The sequence below is a fragment of the Berghia stephanieae genome, chromosome 1 (assembly GCF_034508935.2).
Source record: "Berghia stephanieae isolate SIO BIC M18660-M18661 chromosome 1, UCSD_Bste_1.3, whole genome shotgun sequence".
NCBI classification, from domain to species: domain Eukaryota; kingdom Metazoa; phylum Mollusca; class Gastropoda; order Nudibranchia; family Aeolidiidae; genus Berghia; species Berghia stephanieae.
This window is the reverse complement of record NC_088360.1, coordinates 31171996-31194599: the sequence shown is the minus strand read 5'-3', so window position 1 is coordinate 31194599 and position 22604 is coordinate 31171996. Positions and strand designations below refer to the sequence as shown.

The 22604-nt window shown below is 36.4% G+C and overlaps 1 protein-coding gene across 1 annotated transcript in view; it reads right to left on the bottom strand.

The window, feature by feature from the left end:
* LOC144971718 (mediator of RNA polymerase II transcription subunit 23-like) overlaps nucleotides 1-22604 on the bottom strand; it is a 58731-nt gene that overhangs the window by 22855 nt on the left and 13272 nt on the right. The window contains exons 6-22 of the mRNA XM_078912794.1: nucleotides 21831-21929; nucleotides 20688-20789; nucleotides 19228-19297; nucleotides 17426-17538; nucleotides 17112-17207; nucleotides 14104-14298; nucleotides 13440-13526; nucleotides 10618-10811; nucleotides 8686-8753; nucleotides 6497-6665; nucleotides 5941-6083; nucleotides 4796-4970; nucleotides 3603-3775; nucleotides 2815-3018; nucleotides 2206-2281; nucleotides 1502-1555; nucleotides 398-503 (exon numbers count right to left, since the gene is read on the bottom strand). Coding sequence (XP_078768920.1) covers nucleotides 398-503; nucleotides 1502-1555; nucleotides 2206-2281; nucleotides 2815-3018; nucleotides 3603-3775; nucleotides 4796-4970; nucleotides 5941-6083; nucleotides 6497-6665; nucleotides 8686-8753; nucleotides 10618-10811; nucleotides 13440-13526; nucleotides 14104-14298; nucleotides 17112-17207; nucleotides 17426-17538; nucleotides 19228-19297; nucleotides 20688-20789; nucleotides 21831-21929 — 2124 coding nt within the window. The remainder of the gene's footprint in view (nucleotides 1-397; nucleotides 504-1501; nucleotides 1556-2205; nucleotides 2282-2814; nucleotides 3019-3602; nucleotides 3776-4795; nucleotides 4971-5940; nucleotides 6084-6496; nucleotides 6666-8685; nucleotides 8754-10617; nucleotides 10812-13439; nucleotides 13527-14103; nucleotides 14299-17111; nucleotides 17208-17425; nucleotides 17539-19227; nucleotides 19298-20687; nucleotides 20790-21830; nucleotides 21930-22604) is intronic.

Genomic DNA, 22604 nt, shown 5'->3' with positions numbered 1-22604 from the left:
TTTCAAAATATTGTAGTGAGATTTTTTTGATGGTCTATGTACAGTGAATTAATTAAAGAATGCAGCTTTCAGTCGCACTCTGAAAATATATGTGTTCCAATTTTGGTCAGAAAACTCGTCCTTCAAATTTTGATCAATTACAATGAACCTCATCTTGCTAAAAACTCCCAAATTTGGGACTTCTGCAAAATCCTAGGTTTGAAAGTTTTTAGCAAGATGAGGGTCATTTTAGTCGATCATTATTTGGAGGATGTTTTCTGGCCAAAAGTTTAAATAGGTTTTTTTCCATGAGTCACTTCTTACTTTTCTCTATAAAATGATGAGATCTGATGAAAGGAAAAACTATAATCTAATCCCAGATAAAAAAAAAAGGTTAATTAATAATGCAATTTCTCACCGATGCATTCTGCAATGCTGGACTCGACGCTATCTCGTATACCAGATAGTCGGCAAATGTTCTCAAATGAGATGTCAAAGCCCTTGGTCCCAGTCGATCGAGTACCCTGGAACAAACAAAAGGGAATTTCCATCCGTTTTTTATAAACTTTTTCAAACAATGAAATATGGGATTCGTGCATTCTTGCTTTGGGAATTCAGAATGAGTGAACTCAAATACCAAATAAGAGAATGAAGAATTGTTTTGTCACCTCCATCCCTCCAAATAGACAATAGCACTTGTTAACCACCCTTTGGATAGGATGGTAGTCTATCGCAGAGTTCTTTCCACCAGATCAAAAAGAACCAGCTACCCAATTAGTGCTGGGTGGACAGGGGGGGGGGGGGTTGGAAAAAAACTCGACTTCACCTGGAATCAATCTCTGTCCTTTTGCACATGAAGCAAGTGTTCTATCAACTGAGCTATCGGGACACCCACTATCACATAGTGTTTAGGTCACAGGACTGAAAAAATATACTTTATCGATCACTAGACAGTATTCTTGTAAACACAATAAAAGAGGAAATATCATTGATCAATAACAAAGGTAACACATTACATTTTGTACCCAGAGTGCCAAAGTATGTTTATAGGGATGGCAGAGGGCAGGTGACAATAGAATATGCACAAACCTATAATGGAGGTCCTTTGGAATTATAAAACAATTTCACCTCACAGGTGTAAGCCTAATTTATAAAAATTCCAATAGTACTCATGAATATGCAGCATGCATTCTCTTCATCTAAGGCTTAAAGCCATATCAACCATGGCATGATAACTTACAACATTAGAGGCTTAGATAAATGAAATATTTGCCCCTGTTAAGTTTAAAAAAAAAATGAAATACAGAAATTAAAGCTTAAAATTGGGTCTCATAGTTGGCAGTGCAATGCGTTATCCATTTGACCACTAACTCTGCCTTCCTCTTTAAGTGATTCAAAACTAACTTCTACGTCATGGCACTAGACTGAAGGGATAGAGCTAAGCTGGACACTGATTCGGATAAGTAAGTGATTCAAAATTATGCAAATATATTTTTTATATCTTAAGGAACAAACTACTTACTTAAAGGCAGTTGATGGCACTCTCTTCTCATCTTGAATATTCTTCCATATGATGCTGGAAAGGAAAAGGAAATTAATCAAAACTTTTGATTGATGAACTAAAACAATAAACAAACCTACAAAAATTGGTGCATCATCATCAGCTTACATTAAATAGAATGAAAGAGACATTTTCTGAAAGAAAATTGATGTGTTTATTCTCATTAGTAAGAATTGATTCAAATGTTGAAGAAAACCAAGGCTTTGTATTCAGACAATGAAAACATACAAACGCCTAATTCACAATTAAAAAATTCGTCATTTTGGGGAGATCAAAATTGAAGTCTTAAAGCTCACCTTAAAAATCAACAATTTACCTTCACGGGGATTAAATAACTCTTCAAAATTCTTTAAATTATCTAGTCTGGCATCAACTTTCATTTTCAATGAGTTTTAAAGACTCAGTGATGCTCATGAAATTCTGAAAATGGAGTCAAAATTTCGTAATTTTTACGAATCTTTCGTAACAGTTGGCAGGTCTGCATAGGCTTATACTTGTCTCATGACTACTGTACTTTGTCTTCAAGGAAAGCCACCAGATTTGGTGTGAAAAGAGAGACTTTTTTTTAAAGCTGTTGATACAAAGGAAATAATTGTCAGTTAAAAGTTTTTTTGTTTGTTTGTTTTTCTCAGAAGCAGAAATACAGAATATATGAAATATCTCACCACAGGAAAAGGGGGGCATTGCCCTGCATGGAAAACGTTGCGATGATTTCATTCTCATTCCCACTGCTGCACATACCTGAAAAGAGAAAATATTTCCTTTTTGTGAATGTCAGAACCAAACCATCAGATAAAACAGACAAAGGTAGAAATGTGGAGGGATTCAAAACAATGTAATATATCAATAAAATTATCTTGCCTCAGCTGTTGGTTTGTTGTACATATGGCATTATTTTTTAATTATGCCTTTCGCCACGAAATCATTAGATACCGTCGCCTAGGCATTCCATGAAGGAATATAGATAATTCATCAAACAAGATGTCGGATGTCGAAAGTTGAGTCCTGGGGAGAGGCTTTTTACTCATATTCTCTCACTGTAACGACATGTTAGACAATATTATTTTTGCAGACAGGGACAACTTAATAGTTGGGTACTCATTTTACGGTGACAGAATGTGAGTAAAGAGCTTCTCCCAGGGACTCATCTATGCACCATTCAGAGTGGGTCTAGAACCCAGGACCTTCCAACCCAAAGGCAAGAGTCATACCACTAGACCGCACAGCCACACGACACTAGACAGGTTTGAGTCAGACTGGTAACCATGACTTACTCCTCCATTTCTTGTACTCGTTTTCCACCGACGTCCTGAGTTGCATTTTGTTGTCCTTATTGTTGACGCTGTTGGCCCTGAAGTACTCGGCCAGGCTGTGGGGGAAACACTCCAGGGTGGTGCTGGGCCAGCTCAGGGGGGTTTTCTGCATGATGATGTTGAGGATGTCCTCACACCAAACACTGGACATGTTGTCTACCAAACCTGGCAGGGAAAATACATTATTTACTTGATGATGGTGGTGGTGGTGGTGATGATGGTGACGGTGGTGATGATGATGGTTGAAATGATGATGTTGATGATGATTTCATAGCAAAAATAATAATTGAACATCATTTTAGGCACATTTCAGTTTAATTGTAATCAATTTGCTTTCCCCTCATTATATCTTGTAAATAAAATCATAATTTAGTTTTCATATTCAAAGCTAAACACAGGGGATATTCTTTAAAAACTATTCCTGTTCACACCAAAGCCCCCCCCCCCCCACCCCCCGCCAGTAATCGCTAACAGAAAAAATCCCCCAAAAAACAACAAAACATTAAATAACCCAATGACATAAAACCCCCAGAAAAGAGGTCTCCTGCTCAGTAACCGGTTGCTTGATAGAAATCAAGATAGAAACAGAGACAAAGGAAATTATTTTGCGTTTTCTAACAGCATGTGCAAAATTTCTTTATTCATAATTCACTTAAATATTTTAAATCATTGACAGATATTGTTTTTGTTTTAAAAATTAATAATAAGTAGAAAAAAAATCAATACAACCCCCCCCCCCCCAAACTTACCTGTAACATGCATCGCCCTGGCAATAGTCAGCACCAGGACTCGATTCAGCTCCTCTGAGTCGCTGACCAAGAACGGAGCTTCTCCTTTGGCCTCACTGGAGATTCGAGACAGCTGGGGCTGAACCTCCGAGCTGCCCAGGCCGATGATGAGCTTGAGGATTGTGCTTTCAACACTGACAGTCACAGGAAAATTGGAAAAGAAGATCACAATATGAATGTGAAATAGATTTCTTTCTTAAATATTCTTCCCAACCCTGGCCCATGACAACGTGTACAATGGAGATCCAAAATGAGTCAGATATTCAAAAAATGTGTACATTTCTGCAAAAAACGATAATGTGCCCTAAATTAGACCATGCAAGCGATATTATAATTGATAATTTAAATCCATGAATAAACTTACTATTTATAGGCATAAATATCCACTTTTAAATATGATATGACCCACCCAGATAATACTATATTGAACTCCCTAAATGAACGTCCAGGTCAACAAACAAAATGTGTGCAATGAGAAAAAATGGGTAAGAATACACATTTTTTACGTAAGGTTGGCACCACTCGTTTTACTGTGGGTTCAAACCCTTCACCACATCAGTGCTGATGGTGGCAAAAAGTAAAAAGGAGGAAACTTTGAACAGAACAGTTGCCTACGGACCCCATGTTTTACTGCATTAACATCCCCCACTTTAGAACCATTGGAATGATAAACCACCATTGATACCCTAGCTAATTTGTGGTAAGTGGGAAACTGCATCTATTTGTCCCACCACACATCAAGTCTTTCAGTGCCAGTACATTTGATTGGGGGAAATATTTTTCAAAGGAAGAAATTCCTCCTCTGACACCAAAATCGTGGATAAAAAATAAATAAATAAAATTAATATTCCCTTTATTCGTCCCACAGGGGAAATTTGTTTCTAGGGTCTATTCCAAGGAAAGACTGGTAAAATGAGCCAGGGCTGGGTGACTTGCTCAAGGCCACACAGCGCAACGGTGAGTAATCAAACTCGGTACCATTCGGGTACAAAGCAAAGACCATACTGCTGAGCCACGCTGACCCCATCAGAACTGGTATATGATTGGATGATATAATGTTTATTAAACTCAATTATGCAATCAACATTTTCCCCTGAATTTATGAACAAAATGCAAGCAGTGATTGAAAAAAAACAAAACAAGGGATTCCATACCACATGTGTAACTGATTTTGGTTGATGGGCTGTATGTGTGACATTTTGTGCAGGATGGCCAGTAGCTGGATTCGGTAGTTGATCTGGGTGTGGTGGAGACGATAACTGAACATTTCCAACAACGTGTGCAAAATCCCCAGGGCTTGATTCTCCACCACCGTGGGCAGAAGTTGGTCTGGAAAGGCAGATGGCAATAAAAACAATGAAAAATTAAGATTATGAGCTGGAGGGAGGTTGTCCCTTAGAGACTAGAAGGCTAACAGTGCGGCTATGTTGTATGACACTCGCTTTCAGATTGGAAGGTCCTGGGTTCGAGCCTTGTTCGGCGTATAGTTGAGTCCTTGGAAGAGGCTCTTTACTCACATTCTTTCACTGTACTCAGGTGTAAAATGAGTACCTGGCCGTTCACAGCATTGTCTCTGTACGAAAAAAATTTTTTAACATCGCCTAACAGGTGTCATGTCACATCCTGCATGTTGTTGTTGGTCAGGGACCCCTTGTAAAGCGCTTAAAGCATGTTAAGTGGATATTGCGCTATATAAAAGCTCAAGTTTTTTTGTTTTTTGTTTGTTTTTGTTGATGTTTTTTTTCAAGTCTATGGTGCCAAAGTTTAAAAACCCAAGTGCTGCTATCGACAATGCCACTACCGCCATGCATGGATTACGTCCTTTCTTTCCAAGTACAATATGGTTATGAAATATCCAACATCCTCCCTGACAACTTGAAAAATTATGACAGTTATGAAAAATTAACTTGTCAATTTGAAACCATTTCTGTCACAGTAGGACATAATAATTGTGATACACACCATAACCTAAAACCATCCCACATCACAATAAATATTCAGTATTGAAGCAGCAACAATGTGGATTACATTGTCGCACACAGCCATAACCTAACACCATCCCACATCACGCAAGTGTTGTGTCTATCTTCAGTACAAAACATTATGGATAGGATTTATCTGATCTCTATAAAACTCAAGATAAAATATGAATTGCTTGCTTCCCTCTGAATAAATCACCAGAGTACTTTCAGTTGAATCTACAATCAATTAGACCCAACTACTTGTTTCCCATAAAAATACAATCTATATCGTCATAGAGCCAAAACCCCAAAGTCAAATGAAAAGTAAAAAAACTCACAGATAAATCCTTTGATTCCCAGACTTTCAATCTCCATGTAGACTAGCAGACGACTGTAAGTTTCCACTAGAGATGGAGCTAATGCAAACGGTGATTTGTTCTTGGATAGTTTGATGACTCGACTTACAATGCTGTGAATTAGGCTACAGGATGACAGAACACACAACACTTAGCATTGAATATGACATGGATGTTCTCTTTCTGTCTACAAAAACAAAACTGTTCTTTTTAATTATTTTATGTCATTATTTATTCATCTAAAACTACATCTATCTATATATCTGTCTTTAGGAAATAAATTTTATGGATGGCAACTGTTTATCACACATTCTGTTGAGAACAGGTTTTTAAACAAAACTAAAAAAGAAGGTTATAAATATCACCAAGTTCCCCTTTTCATGAGTTTTGTAAATTGAATGAATTTTTAAAAAAAAGGGAATACACACTTTCAAAAAAAACAAAAAGAGGTTTATATTCTTTCCAGCATTTGAAATAACAAATGAATTAATATCCATATTGAAATCTTTTCCTCATAAAATGAATCAAAGGCACAAACCTCATCTTGGCATGAACGGTGAGTGAATCCAAAAACTTCATCTGCAGTGGCACGGTGGGGGCAAAAGCAACGACGTTTCCTGGCAACAAGGTTGTGTTTTTCTGGTTGCCGTAAATTGTTTCCACGAGATATCCCATTGGACGGTTGAAATTCTCCGTATCTGTGCTGTCTGATAAAAAACAAAACATTTGTATCTGTGATGTCTGATAAAAAACAAAACAAAAACAAAACATTTGTATCTGTGCTGTCTGATAAAAGACAAAACAAAAACAAAACATTTGTATCTGTGCTGTCTGATAAAAAACAAAACAAAAACAAAACATTTGTATCTGTGCTGTCTGATTAAAAACAAAACAAAAACAAAACATTTGTATCTGTGCTGTCTGATAAAAAACAAAACAAAAACAAAACATTTGTATCTGTGCTGTCTGATAAAAAACAAAACAAAAACAAAACATTTGTATCTGTGCTGTCTGGTAGTCTGATAAAAAACAAAACAAAAACAAAACATTTGTATCTGTGCTGTCTGGTAACCAGATATAAAAACAAAACAAAAACAAAACATTTGTATCTGTGCTGTCTGGTAGTCAGATAAAAAACAAAACATTTGTATCTGTGCTGTCTGGTAGTCAGATCAAAAACAAAACAAAAACAAAACATTTGTATCTGTGATGTCTGATAGTCAGATCAAAAACAAAACATTTGTATCTGTGCTGTCTGGTAGTCAGATCAAAAACAAAACAAAAACAAAACATTTGTATCTGTGCTGTCTGGTAGTCAGATCAAAAACAAAACAAAAACAAAACATTTGTATCTGTGCTGTCTGGTAACCAGATAAAAAACAAAACAAAAACAAAACATTTGTATCTGTGCTGTCTGGTAGTCAGATAAAAAACAAAACATTTGTATCTGTGCTATCTGGTAGTCAGATAAAAAACAAAACAAAAACAAAACATTTGTATCTGTGCTGTCTGGTAGTCTGATAAAAAACAAAACAAAAACAAAACATTTGTATCTGTGCTGTCTGGTAGTCAGATCAAAAACAAAACAAAAACAAAACATTTGTATCTGTGCTGTCTGGTAGTCAGATAAAAAACAAAACAAAAACAAAACATTTGTATCTCTGTTCCATAAAGTAGCATACAAAAATATTATGGTTTGTATAAAAATATGAAGCAGACACTGGTGTGAGGTAAACATGTGAAAAAGTGTGTATGAAACAGTGCCATGTGAAGTAAACATGTGAACAAGTGTGTATGAAACAGTGCCATGTGAGGTAAACATGTGAAAAAGTGTGTATGAAACAGTGCCATGTGAGGTAAACATGTGAACAAGTGTGTATGAAACAGTGCCATGCGAGGTAAACATGTGAAAAAGTGTGTATGTAACAGTGCCATGTGAGGTAAACATGTGAAAAAGTGTGTATGAAACAGTGCCATGTGAGGTAAACATGTGAAAAAGTGTGTATGAAACAGTGCCATGTGAGGTAAACATGTGAACAAGTGTGTATGTAACAGTGTCATGTGAGGTAAACATGTGAACAAGTGTGTATGAAACTGCCATGTGAGGTAAACATGTGAAAAAGTGTGTATGAAACAGTGACATGTGAGGTAAACATGTGAAAAAGTGTGTATGAAGCAGTGCCATGTGAGGTAAACATGTGAAAAAGTGTGTATGTAACAGTGCCATGTGAGGTAAACATGTGAACAAGTGTGAATGTAACAGTGCCATGTGAGGTAAACATGTGAAAAAGTGTATGAAACAGTGCCATGTGAAATAAACATGTGAAAAAGTGTGTATGAAACAGTGACATGTGAGGTAAACATGTGAAAAAGTGTGTATGAAGCAGTGCCATGTGAGGTAAACATGTGAAAAAGTGTGTATGAAACAGTGCCAGACAGAGAAGAAAGAAATATACAGGGAAAAAAAACATCCAAAAAACTGAGTCGACTTCTACTGAAAAGAATGGAAATTTTCTTTCTGCCTTGTTTGGCACTTTGGCACTATTTCATTTATTTTTTTAATTTTATGTCTTTTTTCTCTTTCTTCAAAGAAAAATATGTTGAATCAGTTTGATACGATAACAAAACATTTAATGATTAAAATCAATGTCAATAGCTTGAATCAAATACTCAAATTCTATTCTAAGATTTAAAAAAAAAAAATCATAATAGAGATCAACTACTTACATGCGTTACACAGAAGTGCAATCTTATAACCTTGAAGATTAATAGTCTTCACATTCTGTTTCAAAAATCTGTAAAAAAACAAAATATGATCGCTGAACATTTTAATATTTCAGGCCAGGGAGATATAACATATGAAATACATCCAGTTGAAACAATGAATTAGAAGAATTCCTAATTAATAAAAACAAATCTTAATTCATCCATTTTCTGTGACATCTTGTATTATACACTCAGGGATGGACCTGGAAAGTTACTTGAAAGATCTTGTCAAAGTGACACTAGGCTGTTAGAAGAGGTGGACTGTAAAGAGTAATAAATAACATGAATAAAACAGCCTCAAAAAAGAACATAATACCAAACATGGAACATTTCAGGCTCAAAACCCTTTTTCAGCCAACAACAAAAAACAATAAAGACTTAAATACATTACTAAATTCCAGATAGACGACAGAGATATTTTACAGGCATGTAAATAGCTGGTGAAAAAATTGTCTGAACTTTTCGAGGATGCGAAAATAGACAAACTAAACCAAAAAAGTGGATTAACAACACAACCCAGATATGACACAAATGCCATTCCCAGTGCCTCAATTTTCCTCACATAGCAAGAGAAGAAATCGCCATTGGTGTCTTGTTCTTCAAGCCATGACCATTTATATTTATTCTTAACACCTTTTTTCTAAGGTAAGTAAGTCCGATCTGCGATCTAAAAATACTTCAGGCATAATGAATAGGAAGAGTAATTGAATTAATAAATAACTCAGAAACTACGGTCATGCGAGAATAGAGGAAAAGAGAATCGGTCGTAGGCCAAAGGAGCGAAAACTTCCGATGTAAGCATTCATTCACCTTTTCATTCGAAGAAAAATATTTATTTCGTATTCATATTTTTCCGGTTCACTTTCAACCGGATAGAGATAATGAACTGAACTGAAAAAAGAAGAACGGAACGACGTGTGTGTGTCGGTAGAAAAATAGAAAGAAACGACCCGGTCCCCAACACGCCATGTGTTAGTTGATTACTGACTACGTCGTGTGTGATCGACAACTCGCAAACGCGAGCGACCCACACTAGCTAGCTATGTGCGGGTAGACACACAGTCTGTGGGCAGACAGTAGGCAGTGAATATGTATACGTCCGGGGAGTGTGGAGGTGGTGATAATTATTGACAAGATGGAATGCTGTCTGGTTCGTTTTGTCTTTGACGAGATAAGTACAATGCTTTTTGTATAATTTTTTAAGTAGACTCTCGTCGAGGCACAAAATAAAACACTTTTATTTTCTTTTTAGTTGGTTCTGTCTTCTGACGTTACGAATATATTTTTTTTATATAGTTTTTTTTTTTTAAAATGTCAGAATTTAAAGAGCAAAATCGTACTGTTGGAATTCCGACAAGTGTCGGAAGATTTACAGGCCTGTATTTTGTAGGTCATCTCTGTATAAAAATCTTGATTTTCTAGATTTTTCTACAGATAAGACCTACAAAATATCTCTGTCGTCTATCTGGAATTTAGTAATGTATTTATGTCTATTGTTTTTTGTTGTTGGCTGAAGAAGGGGTTTGAGCTCAAAACTTTCTGTGTTTGGTATTGTGTTCTTTTTTGAAGCTGTTATATTCATTTTTGTTTATTACTCTTGAAAGAACTTCTGAATTTGTTCCAACATAGTTTGACATTACAAGTAAATGCTTCGTCCCCTTTGCCTCATTTTAATAGTTTACCAGTTGCTTTGACTGTATCACTCATTTCTTGAAAATCCTTAGGAATACAACAGATACAATCATTCTAATTATTTGTTGAAGAAAGTCTGTTATCTAAAGCATTCATTTTTTGGGGTATCATGTTTCTATGTTAAGCCTCTCCTGGCTTGGATAAGTATGTTAAGCCTCTCATCTTACAATTGTAAACAGAGTAGAAGTATACACTACTCACTCTAAGTGGTCCCTGAGAGATACAGGAATTGGTCTGAGTTTGATGCTTCCCGCCTTCTTATTCAAATGGATCCAAATACACGTGGCGGCCATGACGTGTGTGGACTGGGGGTTGGTGATATCTGGCAGGGGGATCGGCTCGTTGTCGTCGTACAACAGGTCGTACAGTTTCATCACGGGTAAGAAATCTCCAATCTGGGAATGAATAGATGAATCCTCAAAAATGTGTCAGTGCATGACATAATCAGTCGGAAGGTGAACATTTTGGATTTGTATTTATTTTTATTTTTTGCATTTTCTGAAAGAATACGCTCCCCAGAGCATTTTAATCTTTATTTGAAGTAAATCGGGTGATTTTTCAGGAAGTTCTGGTCAGAGGTATGGGAAAGGTATCCAGCAATTTTTCTCAAATTTCATACTTTTTTAACTTGACTTGCTGTAAAAAATATTTAGAAGGGAAAGTAAGCTTTGATATTTCCTGAAGATGTACAAAAAGGGTTGATTTAATCATTTATGACAAGAACTCATTTTTGACAAAAATTGACCTTCTATCTAAACTTGGCAATATCTCATTTCAAACCTTTTCACCATCCAACTGATTACGTCATTCACTGTAGCATTTACCAACAGTGACATGTCAAGATAATTATAGTAAAAAAAAAAAACAACTTTTTAAAAACTCTAAAAATGGGTGACATTCAAATCTAAAATGAGCAGCTCTTGTTTCTGTTACTGATGCAGTTGAAAAGTGTTTTGATTTTTTTCCTGACCCTTTTATCAAAATATCACTGCTTGAATGTTGGGGTGTGTAAGAGAAATTTGGAATAAAATTGTTAAAAGAGGAAATGACACATCCTACTATGCGTCACTTGGGCATTTCATGACCTGAAAAAGTCTGTATGAAACAGTCCAGACAACGTAGAGACAAAATACTAGAAAAAATATCATCGCAAAAAATCATCCTGCGTCGACTGGGCATTTCATGAAGGAATTTCGATAATCCATCAAACAAGCCATGTCCAAGACAATCACTCATGTTGTCTATGTCAGTAATTGTGGATTTACAATCTTGGTCTGTGATTCATGCAGACCTACCAAGCTTCTCGGGATGACAAGTGTATTCTATGTTCCTAAGAAGTGTATGTTTTAGCAAAAAAAGTGTATTTTGTCCACACATGTGGAAAACAGTGCGCACTATACAAAAATTTATATAAAAGCTAACACCAAACCAAAATCAAAATAAACTCTAACCTTCATCATTCGCAGCAATCTCTAGGAATTACAAAATTGTCTGGTTTATCAAGAAACTAAACTAAAAATGAGCATTTCAAATTAGTATAAGGCTCAGAAAATGCAATATCCTTAGATATTGCTTTGGAAACATCCAAATAAATGACCGAAAGGACCCAATCTAGTTGGAAGTATTGATGCGACTGTCAGGGGAAGAGGTGGTGGTTGTTGTAGCTGTGGTGCTTAGTGGTGGTGGTGATGAAGATGAAGCTGTGGATGTGGTGGTGATGGTGGTAGAAGTGAAGATGTTAGTTGTGTCAATGACAATGCTGTGATGGTGGTTGTAGCAGTGGTGATGCCATGGTGTTGGTGATGATGATATTGATGTATCAATGATGTGATGGTGATATACATCTGCCAACCCAGTCAATCAGTTGTAAGTTTTGAGATAAGAAATCTGGGAGAGCGGGCTTCAATTCCATAGATGACATTTTCTGCCTGTGACAAGATATTTTCCGTTATGCTATCTCTCTTCTTTTTTTTTTAGCATTCACTCCTCCTCCTCCTACTATTACTACTACTACTACTACTACGACTACTACTCATACTATTACAACAACTACGACCACTACATACTAATAATACTATCACTTTTGTTAAAATGATAGGGAATTCACAAGGATAATGCATAAACATGTTAAATACTTCTAAAAATGGTTCTAGTGAGTTCCTAAAGCTGCCCACTTGGTAATAAAATAATAACTCATACAAAATAATAAAGAAAAAATAAATGATCATTATAAATTTTAAAACCAATATACAGGAATTTTAGTTATTATAAAGGGAAATAATCCATTTATGTTTAAGCATATTAGTAATACACTTTTTAATTGAAGGCTTCATTGTCACAGACGTTAATTCAATTTAATCTCCACTTGAAACTTTCTATTTAACAAGAAGTAAAAGCTTAAATGTGGCCTGAGGCCATTTTAATTATAAAATAAGCTTATGTGCACAATCCTGTGCAAATCCTCACAAAGGTATGAGAAAAATATTCGTTAAAACCAGCATGATATAACTAACTGAAATTATAATAATAAAAGTGCAAATGTACAAAATGTGATGCATCGTACAGCCGTTGATGTATGCCATGTGTGCATGAGTCATTGCATCAAATGTATCATTTTGGAATCGTATCCACATATTTGGGTCCAAACACACGTAAAATCGTACAGGTTGACAGGTCTGTTAATGTAACACAAATTTGAATGGCTGTGTCTGACTTTGATAGAATTCTTGGAGTTTATAGAGTTACGCGTATTGTGTTGTGCATGTGTTGGGTGTGAGTATGAATGTGGGATGTGTGAACCTTTAGGCACTCTTTGTCTCTTATAAACACCGTAAGAAAATATGTTAAGTTAGTTACGGGAAACCTCCGTCTGAGTTTAGTGGCTTCTAGAATTACAATACTATTGTTAGTAATAAAACAGTTTTAACAAATGACGTCTGAGCTGTGTGGTTACAATGAATACACCCATCTAAACAGCTAATGCCATTACCGTGTGTGAAGGTAGAAACAAGAGAAAAACTTACTGGATTTTTTTGGATACTCCCTGAAATGAACTGCAGCAAAACCCACATCAGATGATGCCGGCCTTTCTTGAGGTTTTTACCTTTCAGCTGAAAGTAAATCATATTGGGATTGTTAGAAATTGTTCTATTAGACATAGGACGTGGTTGAAATGTAAATCGTATTGGGATTGGTAGAAGTTGTTCTATTAGACATAGGACGTGGGTGAAATAGACCTGGACTGGTCAACAATCATAATAACCTTTTTTAAGATAAAATCATTTTAAAAATAATATGACAATTAGTAGAAGTACAAGTAGTAATAATAATAATAATAATAATAATAATAATAATAATAATAATAATAATAATAATAATAATAATAATAATAATAATAATAATTTAATTATATAGCTTCTAATATCCACAAAAGTGTCTGTTGAACAATAGTAAAATATCATCATTATGTTACAACTTTACAACAAATCAACAATAAATGGATGGATATACAAAACAACTCTTTTTCAGTTACAAAGATAAAAATACTTTTACACATTTGCCTGAATTTTTTTTCAAACATGTTCGTGACGAAATGGAACCACAACTGAAAAAAAAAAATTTTTTATTTTAATTTTAAAATTAAAACAAAAATTGTCATGAACGACGTGAAATGGAAACATTACCAACCTTTTCGTAAAGGGACAGGACGATATGAGAGAAACTGGCAAACTGGAAGAGTACAAAGTAGATGAGCTGTGAAGACAAGTGCTGCCATTGTAGCTGGGAGTCCCCCTGACCAGTGGTATCGTGTTCAAATCTTTCCAGAGCCAAAACCAGCAGGTCCACAAGTTGTTGTTCCAAAACTTCACATAATTGCTTGGCCTACAAGTGGCCAAATGGATGTTAAAAAATAAAATAAATATTTTAAACAACTTTAGATATTTAATGCTTAAAAGAAATAAACAAAAATGAATATAACAGCTTCAAAAAAGAATAAAATACCAAACATGGAATGTTTCTGACCCAAAACCCTTCTCCACCCAACAACAATAAAAACATATACATACATTTTTTTTTTAATCAGATAGACAGCAGAGACTCTCTATTAAAAATATTGATGCTGTGTGCTTAAAAAACTCACAACATTTGCCAGACGGATATATCATACCAAGAAAGAAAACTACAACACGTAAGAAGCCTGGTGCGAGGAATGGAAAAGGAATAAACCAACAGGAGGGGAACTAATTGAAGATCCCTGTAAAAGTCTTCCAGGTCTACAGGATCAACCAAGAAAATACTGGGTAGCTGCAAATAGACTACGGTCAAAACATACAAGAACAGCTGCCAACATGCACAAATGGGGTCTCCAAGAATCACCAACATGCCCAAAGTGCAACCAAGCACCACAAGGTGTAAACCACCTCGTACTAGATTGCACAGAGACAAAACAGGAAGGGGGATTTGAAACCATCAACAAATGTGATGATGACTTCCGAACCTGAATTGATACCTTGAACATAGAAGTGTAGTTGAACGATACTACTACTACTACTACTATCATACCAACAGACAAAACAATGAGTAACCTTAAATGGTTATAATCTGATTGATACAATTTAGTGTGAACTACTCATAACAATGACTGGCTAAAAACAATAACAAAGAACTGAGTGACGCCAATTCCATTCTATCCATATAAACGTTGATAAAAATTAAAACATTACCACAGTAGTCAATCAAAAACACAAGTGAAATAGGACCAGGATTTTATAAAGATGCCAAAAGCACACACACACTTACACAAAATGTACATATCTTCACAAACGTTTCCATAAGATTTTAATACTAAAAATTCTGATTTTATTTCTTTTAAAAATACGGAATTTTGACTCTAAACAAATATTCGTGTATTAGTCCCTTTAAACAGGAATTTAATAGAGATATGTCATTAACTTTCACAACTTTTAAAATCTTTTTGTCACCTCACTTGTTCATAAATCATAAAGGAAAGAAAAATTCTGATAAATGCACAAAGTGTTACTGAGTTCGGCTTTCAGGAAAACGAGTGGAACAGGCACTTATGGTGATAATAACAAGAAAGGAAGTGAATAGGAAAGTGCCGGAAGACAACAGAATAAAAACGGTGGACTTCAGTGGTGGACGGTACCACATCGATTACAGAGTGTCCCTCTTTGGCCAGGCACTTGTCGTAACACATGGCACCACATCGGTTGCATAGTGTCCCTCTTTGGCCAGGCACTTGTCGTAACACATGGCACCACATCGATTGCATAGTGTCCCTCTTTGGCCAGGCACTTGTCGTAACACATGGCACCACATCGATTGCAGAGTGTCCCTCTTTGGCCAGGCACTTGTCGTAACACATGGCACCACATCGATTGCAGAGTGTCCCTCTTTGGCCGGGCACTTGTCGTAACACATGGCACCACATCAATTGCAGAGTGTCCCTCTTTGGCCAGGCACGTGTCGTAACACATGGCACCACATTGATTGCAGAGTGTCCCTCTTTGGCCAGGCACTTGTCGTAACACATGGCACCACATCGATTGCATAGTGTCCCTCTTTGGCCAGGCACTTGTCGTAACACATGGCACCACATCGATTGCATAGTGTCCCTCTTTGGCCAGGCATGTGTCGTAACACATGGCACCACATCGATTGCATAGTGTCCCTCTTTGGCCAGGCACGTGTCGTAACATATGGCACCACATCGATTGCAGAGTGTCCCTCTTTGGCCAGGCACCTGTCGTAACACATGGCACCACATCGATTGCATAGTGTCCCTCTTTGGCCAGGCACTTGTCGTAACACATGGCACCACATCGATTGCATAGTGTCCCTCTTTGGCCAGGCACTTGTCGTAACACATGGCACCACATCGATTGCATAGTGTCCCTCTTGGCCAGGCACGTGTCGTAACACATGGCACCACATCAATTGCATAGTGTCCCTCTTTGGCCAGGCACTTGTCGTAACACATGGCACCACATCGATTGCATAGTGTCCATCTTTGGCCAGGCACTTGTCGTAACACATGGCACCACATCTATTGCATAGTGTCCCTCTTTGGCCAGGCACTTGTCGTAACACATGGCACCACATCGATTGCATAGTGTCCATCTTTGGCCAGGCACTTGTCGTAACACATGGCACCACATCGATTGCATAGTGTCCCTCTTTGGCCAGGCACGTGTCGTAACACATGGCATCACATCGATTGCATAGTGTCCCTCTTTGGCCAGGCACTTGTCGTAACACATGGCACCACATCGATTGCATAGTGTCCCTCTTTGGCCAGGCACGTGTCGTAACACATGGCACCACATCGATTGCAGAGTGTCCCTCTTTGGCCAGGCACTTGTCGTAACACATGGCACCACATTGATTGCAGAGTGTCCCTCTTTGGCCAGGCACGTGTCGTAACACATGGCAGCACATCGATTGCATAGTGTCCCTCTTTGGCCAGGCACTTGTCGTAACACATGGCACCACATCGATTGCATAGTGTCCCTCTTTGGCCAGGCACTTGTCGTAACAGCTGGGTCGTGGGTTCAAGCCCCCATTGCTTCAAAGTTTTTATTCTCTATTGTCTTTTGGCACTTTTCTAATCACTTCAAGTCTTGTTATATGTTACACCTCGGCATCAACTGGATCAAGATGATATAGTGACTCACCTGAATATTGAGCTCCAGCATATTGCAGACAAGTTCCCGTGAATACGACTGTTCTAGGACATAGCGTAGTAGATTGGTTTGGGGCTCTTGGAGTTCCTGACAAAGACAGAACATGTTAAATCTTTAAAAAATCATCTTGATGCTATGCTGATAGCCAAAAAACTCATAACATCCGCCAGCAGGATATAACGTACCAATACACAAAACTATGTGTAACCTTGATTGTTTATAGCTATAGTCTGATTGATAAAATTTAGTGAGAACTACTCATAAAAATGGCTCATACTGATATTCTAGATGAAGAAGAAACTTACTCTACTGAAAGGCAGTGGCCCATTCAATGCAAATCGAAGTGTGGTACGATTCAGTCTCCAAACGTTACTGGCCGACATAGAATGGCCGATGATGGGAAGCAGCTGATGACGGCCTAAAATAAAACCAAGCTTTAGTTAATATTGAGGCATTCAAATGATGACAAATAATGAATCAACCAATGGCCAGATCCGCGGAGCTGGAGAAGATTGAAAATGGCAATAAAAACTAATGCATTGGATTCGATTAGATTATACAGTCAGTTATAACTTCCTTTTTTCATCCAAACAGTAAAAAGTAGAAAAAAAAAAGTCATTGTTCAGAGCCAATAGGCCCATGGAGCCAAATTTTATCCTGGTTTCTATAGCATGAAATGGACAATAGCAATTGCATGCTACCATTTTGAAAGGATGCTGGTCTATCGCAAGGTACTATCCACCAGATCTATCAGACCCAGCTACCCAATCACTGCTGGGTGGACAGTTACATAATATCAAAAATTGTGAATGAGAAAAAGTGGAATTGCATTCGTTATATTTTCCTTAGAAATAAGTGAAACAAGTCTCAAGGATTCTTGATGTAAGTTGAAAATTTATAGGGCAGCATGGCTAAGTTACGATCTTTGCTTTGTACCAAAAAAACACCCACTACACTGTGTGGCCTTGAGCAAATCCCCATGCCCTAGCTCAGTCTGCGGCTGACACCTGGGTTATTCCACTCTTTCCTTGGAATAGACCCTAAAGACAAATTTCCCCTATGGGATGAATAAAGGGAATTTTTCAAAAAGATTTATTTTATTTAAATCAACTCTTTTCCAACCTTATCCACTCCCTTTGTTAAGAAATTTGTTACTAAGTTAACTTTGGTATCTTCTAAAAAAAATTAATTAAAAATTTTTTTTAAAAATAGTTTTTTAATATAAAACATTTTTTTTTTAAATTAAAAAAAATAATAATAATAGAAATAATAAAATAAAAAAATAAAAAAATAAATCAATAAATAAAATAAATAAAAAATAAAAAAAATTATAAAAATAAAAAAAACATTTTTTTAAATTAAAAAAAATTTTAAAAACAAACTTTGGTATCTTATCTAACAAATTTCAAATCTTCTGGCTTTTGACTTTAAGAACAATAAAGAACTGAACAAGAATGTATGAAAGGTGCCAGACAAAGCAAGAAAGGAAAATACAAGAAAACAAACCATCCCAAAAAATCTGTCGATCTAGACTGGGGATAGAACCTCAGACCTTCTGATTACCGGGGGTCAGACGTGCTACCATTACACCTTTCATACACACTGACTTGTTCAGTTCTTTATTTTACATCGGTGCCTGCTCCTTAATTTCTTAAGAACAATACACTGTTTTACAATCACAACTATGGAAGTCTCAATACTGACGGAAAATAAATGAGAATAAAACAGATATTCCGTAATCTGCCTGATCAAAAATTCAGAAGTTTTAAATCCAAGCATTACAATTGGATTCAGTAGTCTGATGTCACGCCACCCGGCAACGGCGGCCATCTTGGTTCTAAACAAAGAAAATCATTACTTTTTATTCTTCATGCTGGCTAGAACTTTTAATATGCCTTGATCATAATGTGTAAAAGTCAAAACATGATCAATTTTATGTTTTTTTTCTCCTCTGGATACACTTTATGCTCGCCGGAGAAATATTTCATACGGCCATCCGCCATTGTTCCGATAGTTTAGAGCCAGTGTTACTAAGTTACCATGCGTCAATAGGAAGGAAGTGACGTTACGACTGTTGAAGAGTATGACAGTGATTGATTGCACCAACCTGATATGGAGACCATCTGAGCACAGTGACGAAAACCATCCACAAAGTCACACAGAAGTTTCCCCAGAGGCTGTGAAGAAATCCAAAAGTAGCAATAAAAACCAAATCACTGGACTTCCTTTTCTATCCAAACACAACTAAATAGTGTATAAAAAATTATGAATGACAGTAACTGGAATTGCATTGATATTTTTTTAATTTAGAAATAAACGAGACAAGTCTCAAGGATTCTTGCTCTGCTTTTCATAAATAGATTCGTTTGACCAGTTCACTGCCATACTCTGGAAAAACATGTGTTTAAAAATTTGGCCTGAAAACTCGTCCTTCAAATATTGGTCGATTTAAAAGACTCTCATCTTGGCAAAAATTATCAAACCTGGGACTTCACAAAGTCTCTCATAAAGTCCCGAGTTTGAGAAAATTTATCAAGATGAGAGTCCTTTGAATCGACCAATATTTGAAGGATGTTTTCTGGCCAAATATTTCAATCTATGGTGGAAACTGGTTAAAAAGTGAGCTGTTAAACAGCTCAATATCCACTCTATGAACTCAAAACCTTTACAAAGGGTCCCAGACCATCATAGAGGATGAGACATACCGATTTTAAGACACTGTTACTATATTATTTGACTCTGATTCATATTTGAAAATGGGAGGGAAGAAGAGCCTTTCCCAAGGACCCAACTTTGTATCAAAGCGCTTTGAGGTTTTGACGAAAGGTGCTATATAAATATGCTTATTATTATTATTATTATTATTATTATTATTATCACCGACAGTTGGACTCAAATCAGGGATCTATAGGACAACAGCCTAGTGTCATATTTAAACGGACCACAAAACTACAACAGAAATCGTCTGCTATTGTATCATCATTTTGACAAATGATAAATTCTTTAGGTCATACTGTATTATTAATGTAACTAGAATTTTAGGATCAAGTTGAGTCATCCCTTTCAAATATGTTTTAATTATTTATTTAATAAGGCTGACTTTAAAAAACAAAAAAAAAAATAACTGGAGCATTTATATAGCGCAATATCCTCTAAATGTGCTGAAAGAGCTTTACAAATGGTCCCAAGCCAATAGCAAAACCAAGGACGAAACATGACGCCTGTTTGGCGATAATAGTACATTGGTCTTTTTTCATCAGAGACAACGTTAAAGGCCAGGTACTCATTTTACATCTAAGTATGGTGAGAGAATGTGAGTAAAGAGCCTTTTATAAGGACTCAACAATACGCCACTCAGAGCGGGACTCGAACCCGGGATCTTCTGATCCAAAGGCGAGTGTCATACAACTACACCACATAGCTGACTGCTATTGTAAAATCTCCTACAAAGAACAAAAAAACACAGGAAAGAGGAAATGATACAAGTACATCAATTGGGATGCTGGGGAAAACAAAACAAAACACACAACAACAAAAAAAATAACCCAAAAAGACAGCCAAACCTACCCAATGTGGCCAGAGTAAATTCTTGTCTGATTTGGAGATTTCATAGATTGCCAGATAAGCAGGCATGAGACAGGCATTCCGATTGATGATGCATTTGACAAGCTGGAACAAACAAAATAAATAAATAAAATAAACATCAAAAGGAAATTGAGTTTAGCAAAAATACCTGCTCTTAAAATCTCTCAGAATATAAAAGAAAAGAAGAAAAAAAAAAAAAACTAAAAAAACTTGAGCTTTTATATAGCACAATATCCACTTAACATGCTCAAAGCGCTTTATAAGGGGTCCCTGACCAACAGCAACACATAACCTGTACAATGTGACATAACGCCTGGCAGACGATATTACAAATTTTTCGGACAGAGACAACGCTGTAAACGCCAGGTACTCATTTTACACCTGAGTAAGGTGAGAGAATGTGAGTAAATAGCCTTTTCCAAGGACCCAACTATAAGACGAGCGAGACTTGAACCCAGGACCTTCCGATATGAAAGCGAGTGTCATATCACTAGACCACATAGCTGCACTATGTGTATATATTTCAATGAGTATTTCAGGAGTTCTTTGACCGATCCCTAACAAATGCTGTCGAGGTGATAGTATGGTTCAATTGGGTCACATATCTGTATTACTCGTAATGTTTATATTAAACTTTTCTCTCAAACTTTGGTTTCAAAAAATTTTAATCTAGAGGAAAAAATCAAAATGTTACCAAATTTAACTCAAAAATAAATCTATTGACACGAATTGAATTGTAAAGACAGGCAGATTTGCATCAGCCTGAAATATGAAAATATTCTGTCCATGTGATATCAAGCAATTCCAATGCTATAGTGTCATTGTGACTCTTCTACGCAGATGAAGGTGGTAGGTGTTATCCCCGATGAAATGAATAATAAATAAATAAATAAAGTAAAATTCCCTTTATTCATCCCATAGATGAAATTTGTATCAAGGGTCTATTCCAAAGGAAGACTGAAATAATAGAGGTGACAGCCGCAGTGCAGCGCCGCAAATTGAGCTAGGGCGAGGTGACTTGCTCAAGGCCTCACAGCACAGCGACGGGTGATTGAACTCGGTACTTTTCGGGTACGAAGCAAAGACCTTACCGCTGAGCCACGCTGCCCCAAAATGAAAACTTACTGAAATGATAACTTGAATGCTGGGTAGAGATGACACATTGTTGACATTGGTCAAAAGTTGACATTTTTCCAACACGACTTTCAGCAGATCTCTTACGCCCTGGAAAACACAAGAGAGAAAACTTGAAAAGAGAGAAAAGTTGAAAAAAGAGAAAAGTTGAAAAGAGAGAAACTACAGATTAGACAATCCCCTTATAAAACAATATATATATATATATATATATATATATATATATATAATATATATATATATTATATATATATATATATATATATATATATATATATATATATATATATAATATACATATATATATATATATATATATTATATATATCAGGGGTGAGAATGACTAGTTACAAAAAAGGAGGAAATTTTTCAGCGCGTAGATCATGACCCATCCATACGACAATAACATATAGATTTGAACTTCAAAATAATGTGTCTCGCAGCAATTCCTGACACCACTCGTAGGAATTGCAAAAGGTGAAAGTATAATTACAACATAATAAGGTTGTAGTAATGGTGGTGGTAGGGATGATGATGTGGTGGTTGTAGTAGTTGAGGTTCTGGGGATGGTGATGTGGTGGTGGTTGTAGTAGTGGTGGTAGAGATGATGATATGACGGTAGTTGTAGTAGTGGTGGTGGTAGGGATGATGATGTGGTGGTAGTTGTAGTATTGGTGGTGGCATGGTGCTGCTCGAAGCTCAAAGAAATATATAACAATGTGAAATTTCATGTAAGGTTCAATTCGTCTGGGTATTTCATTCATC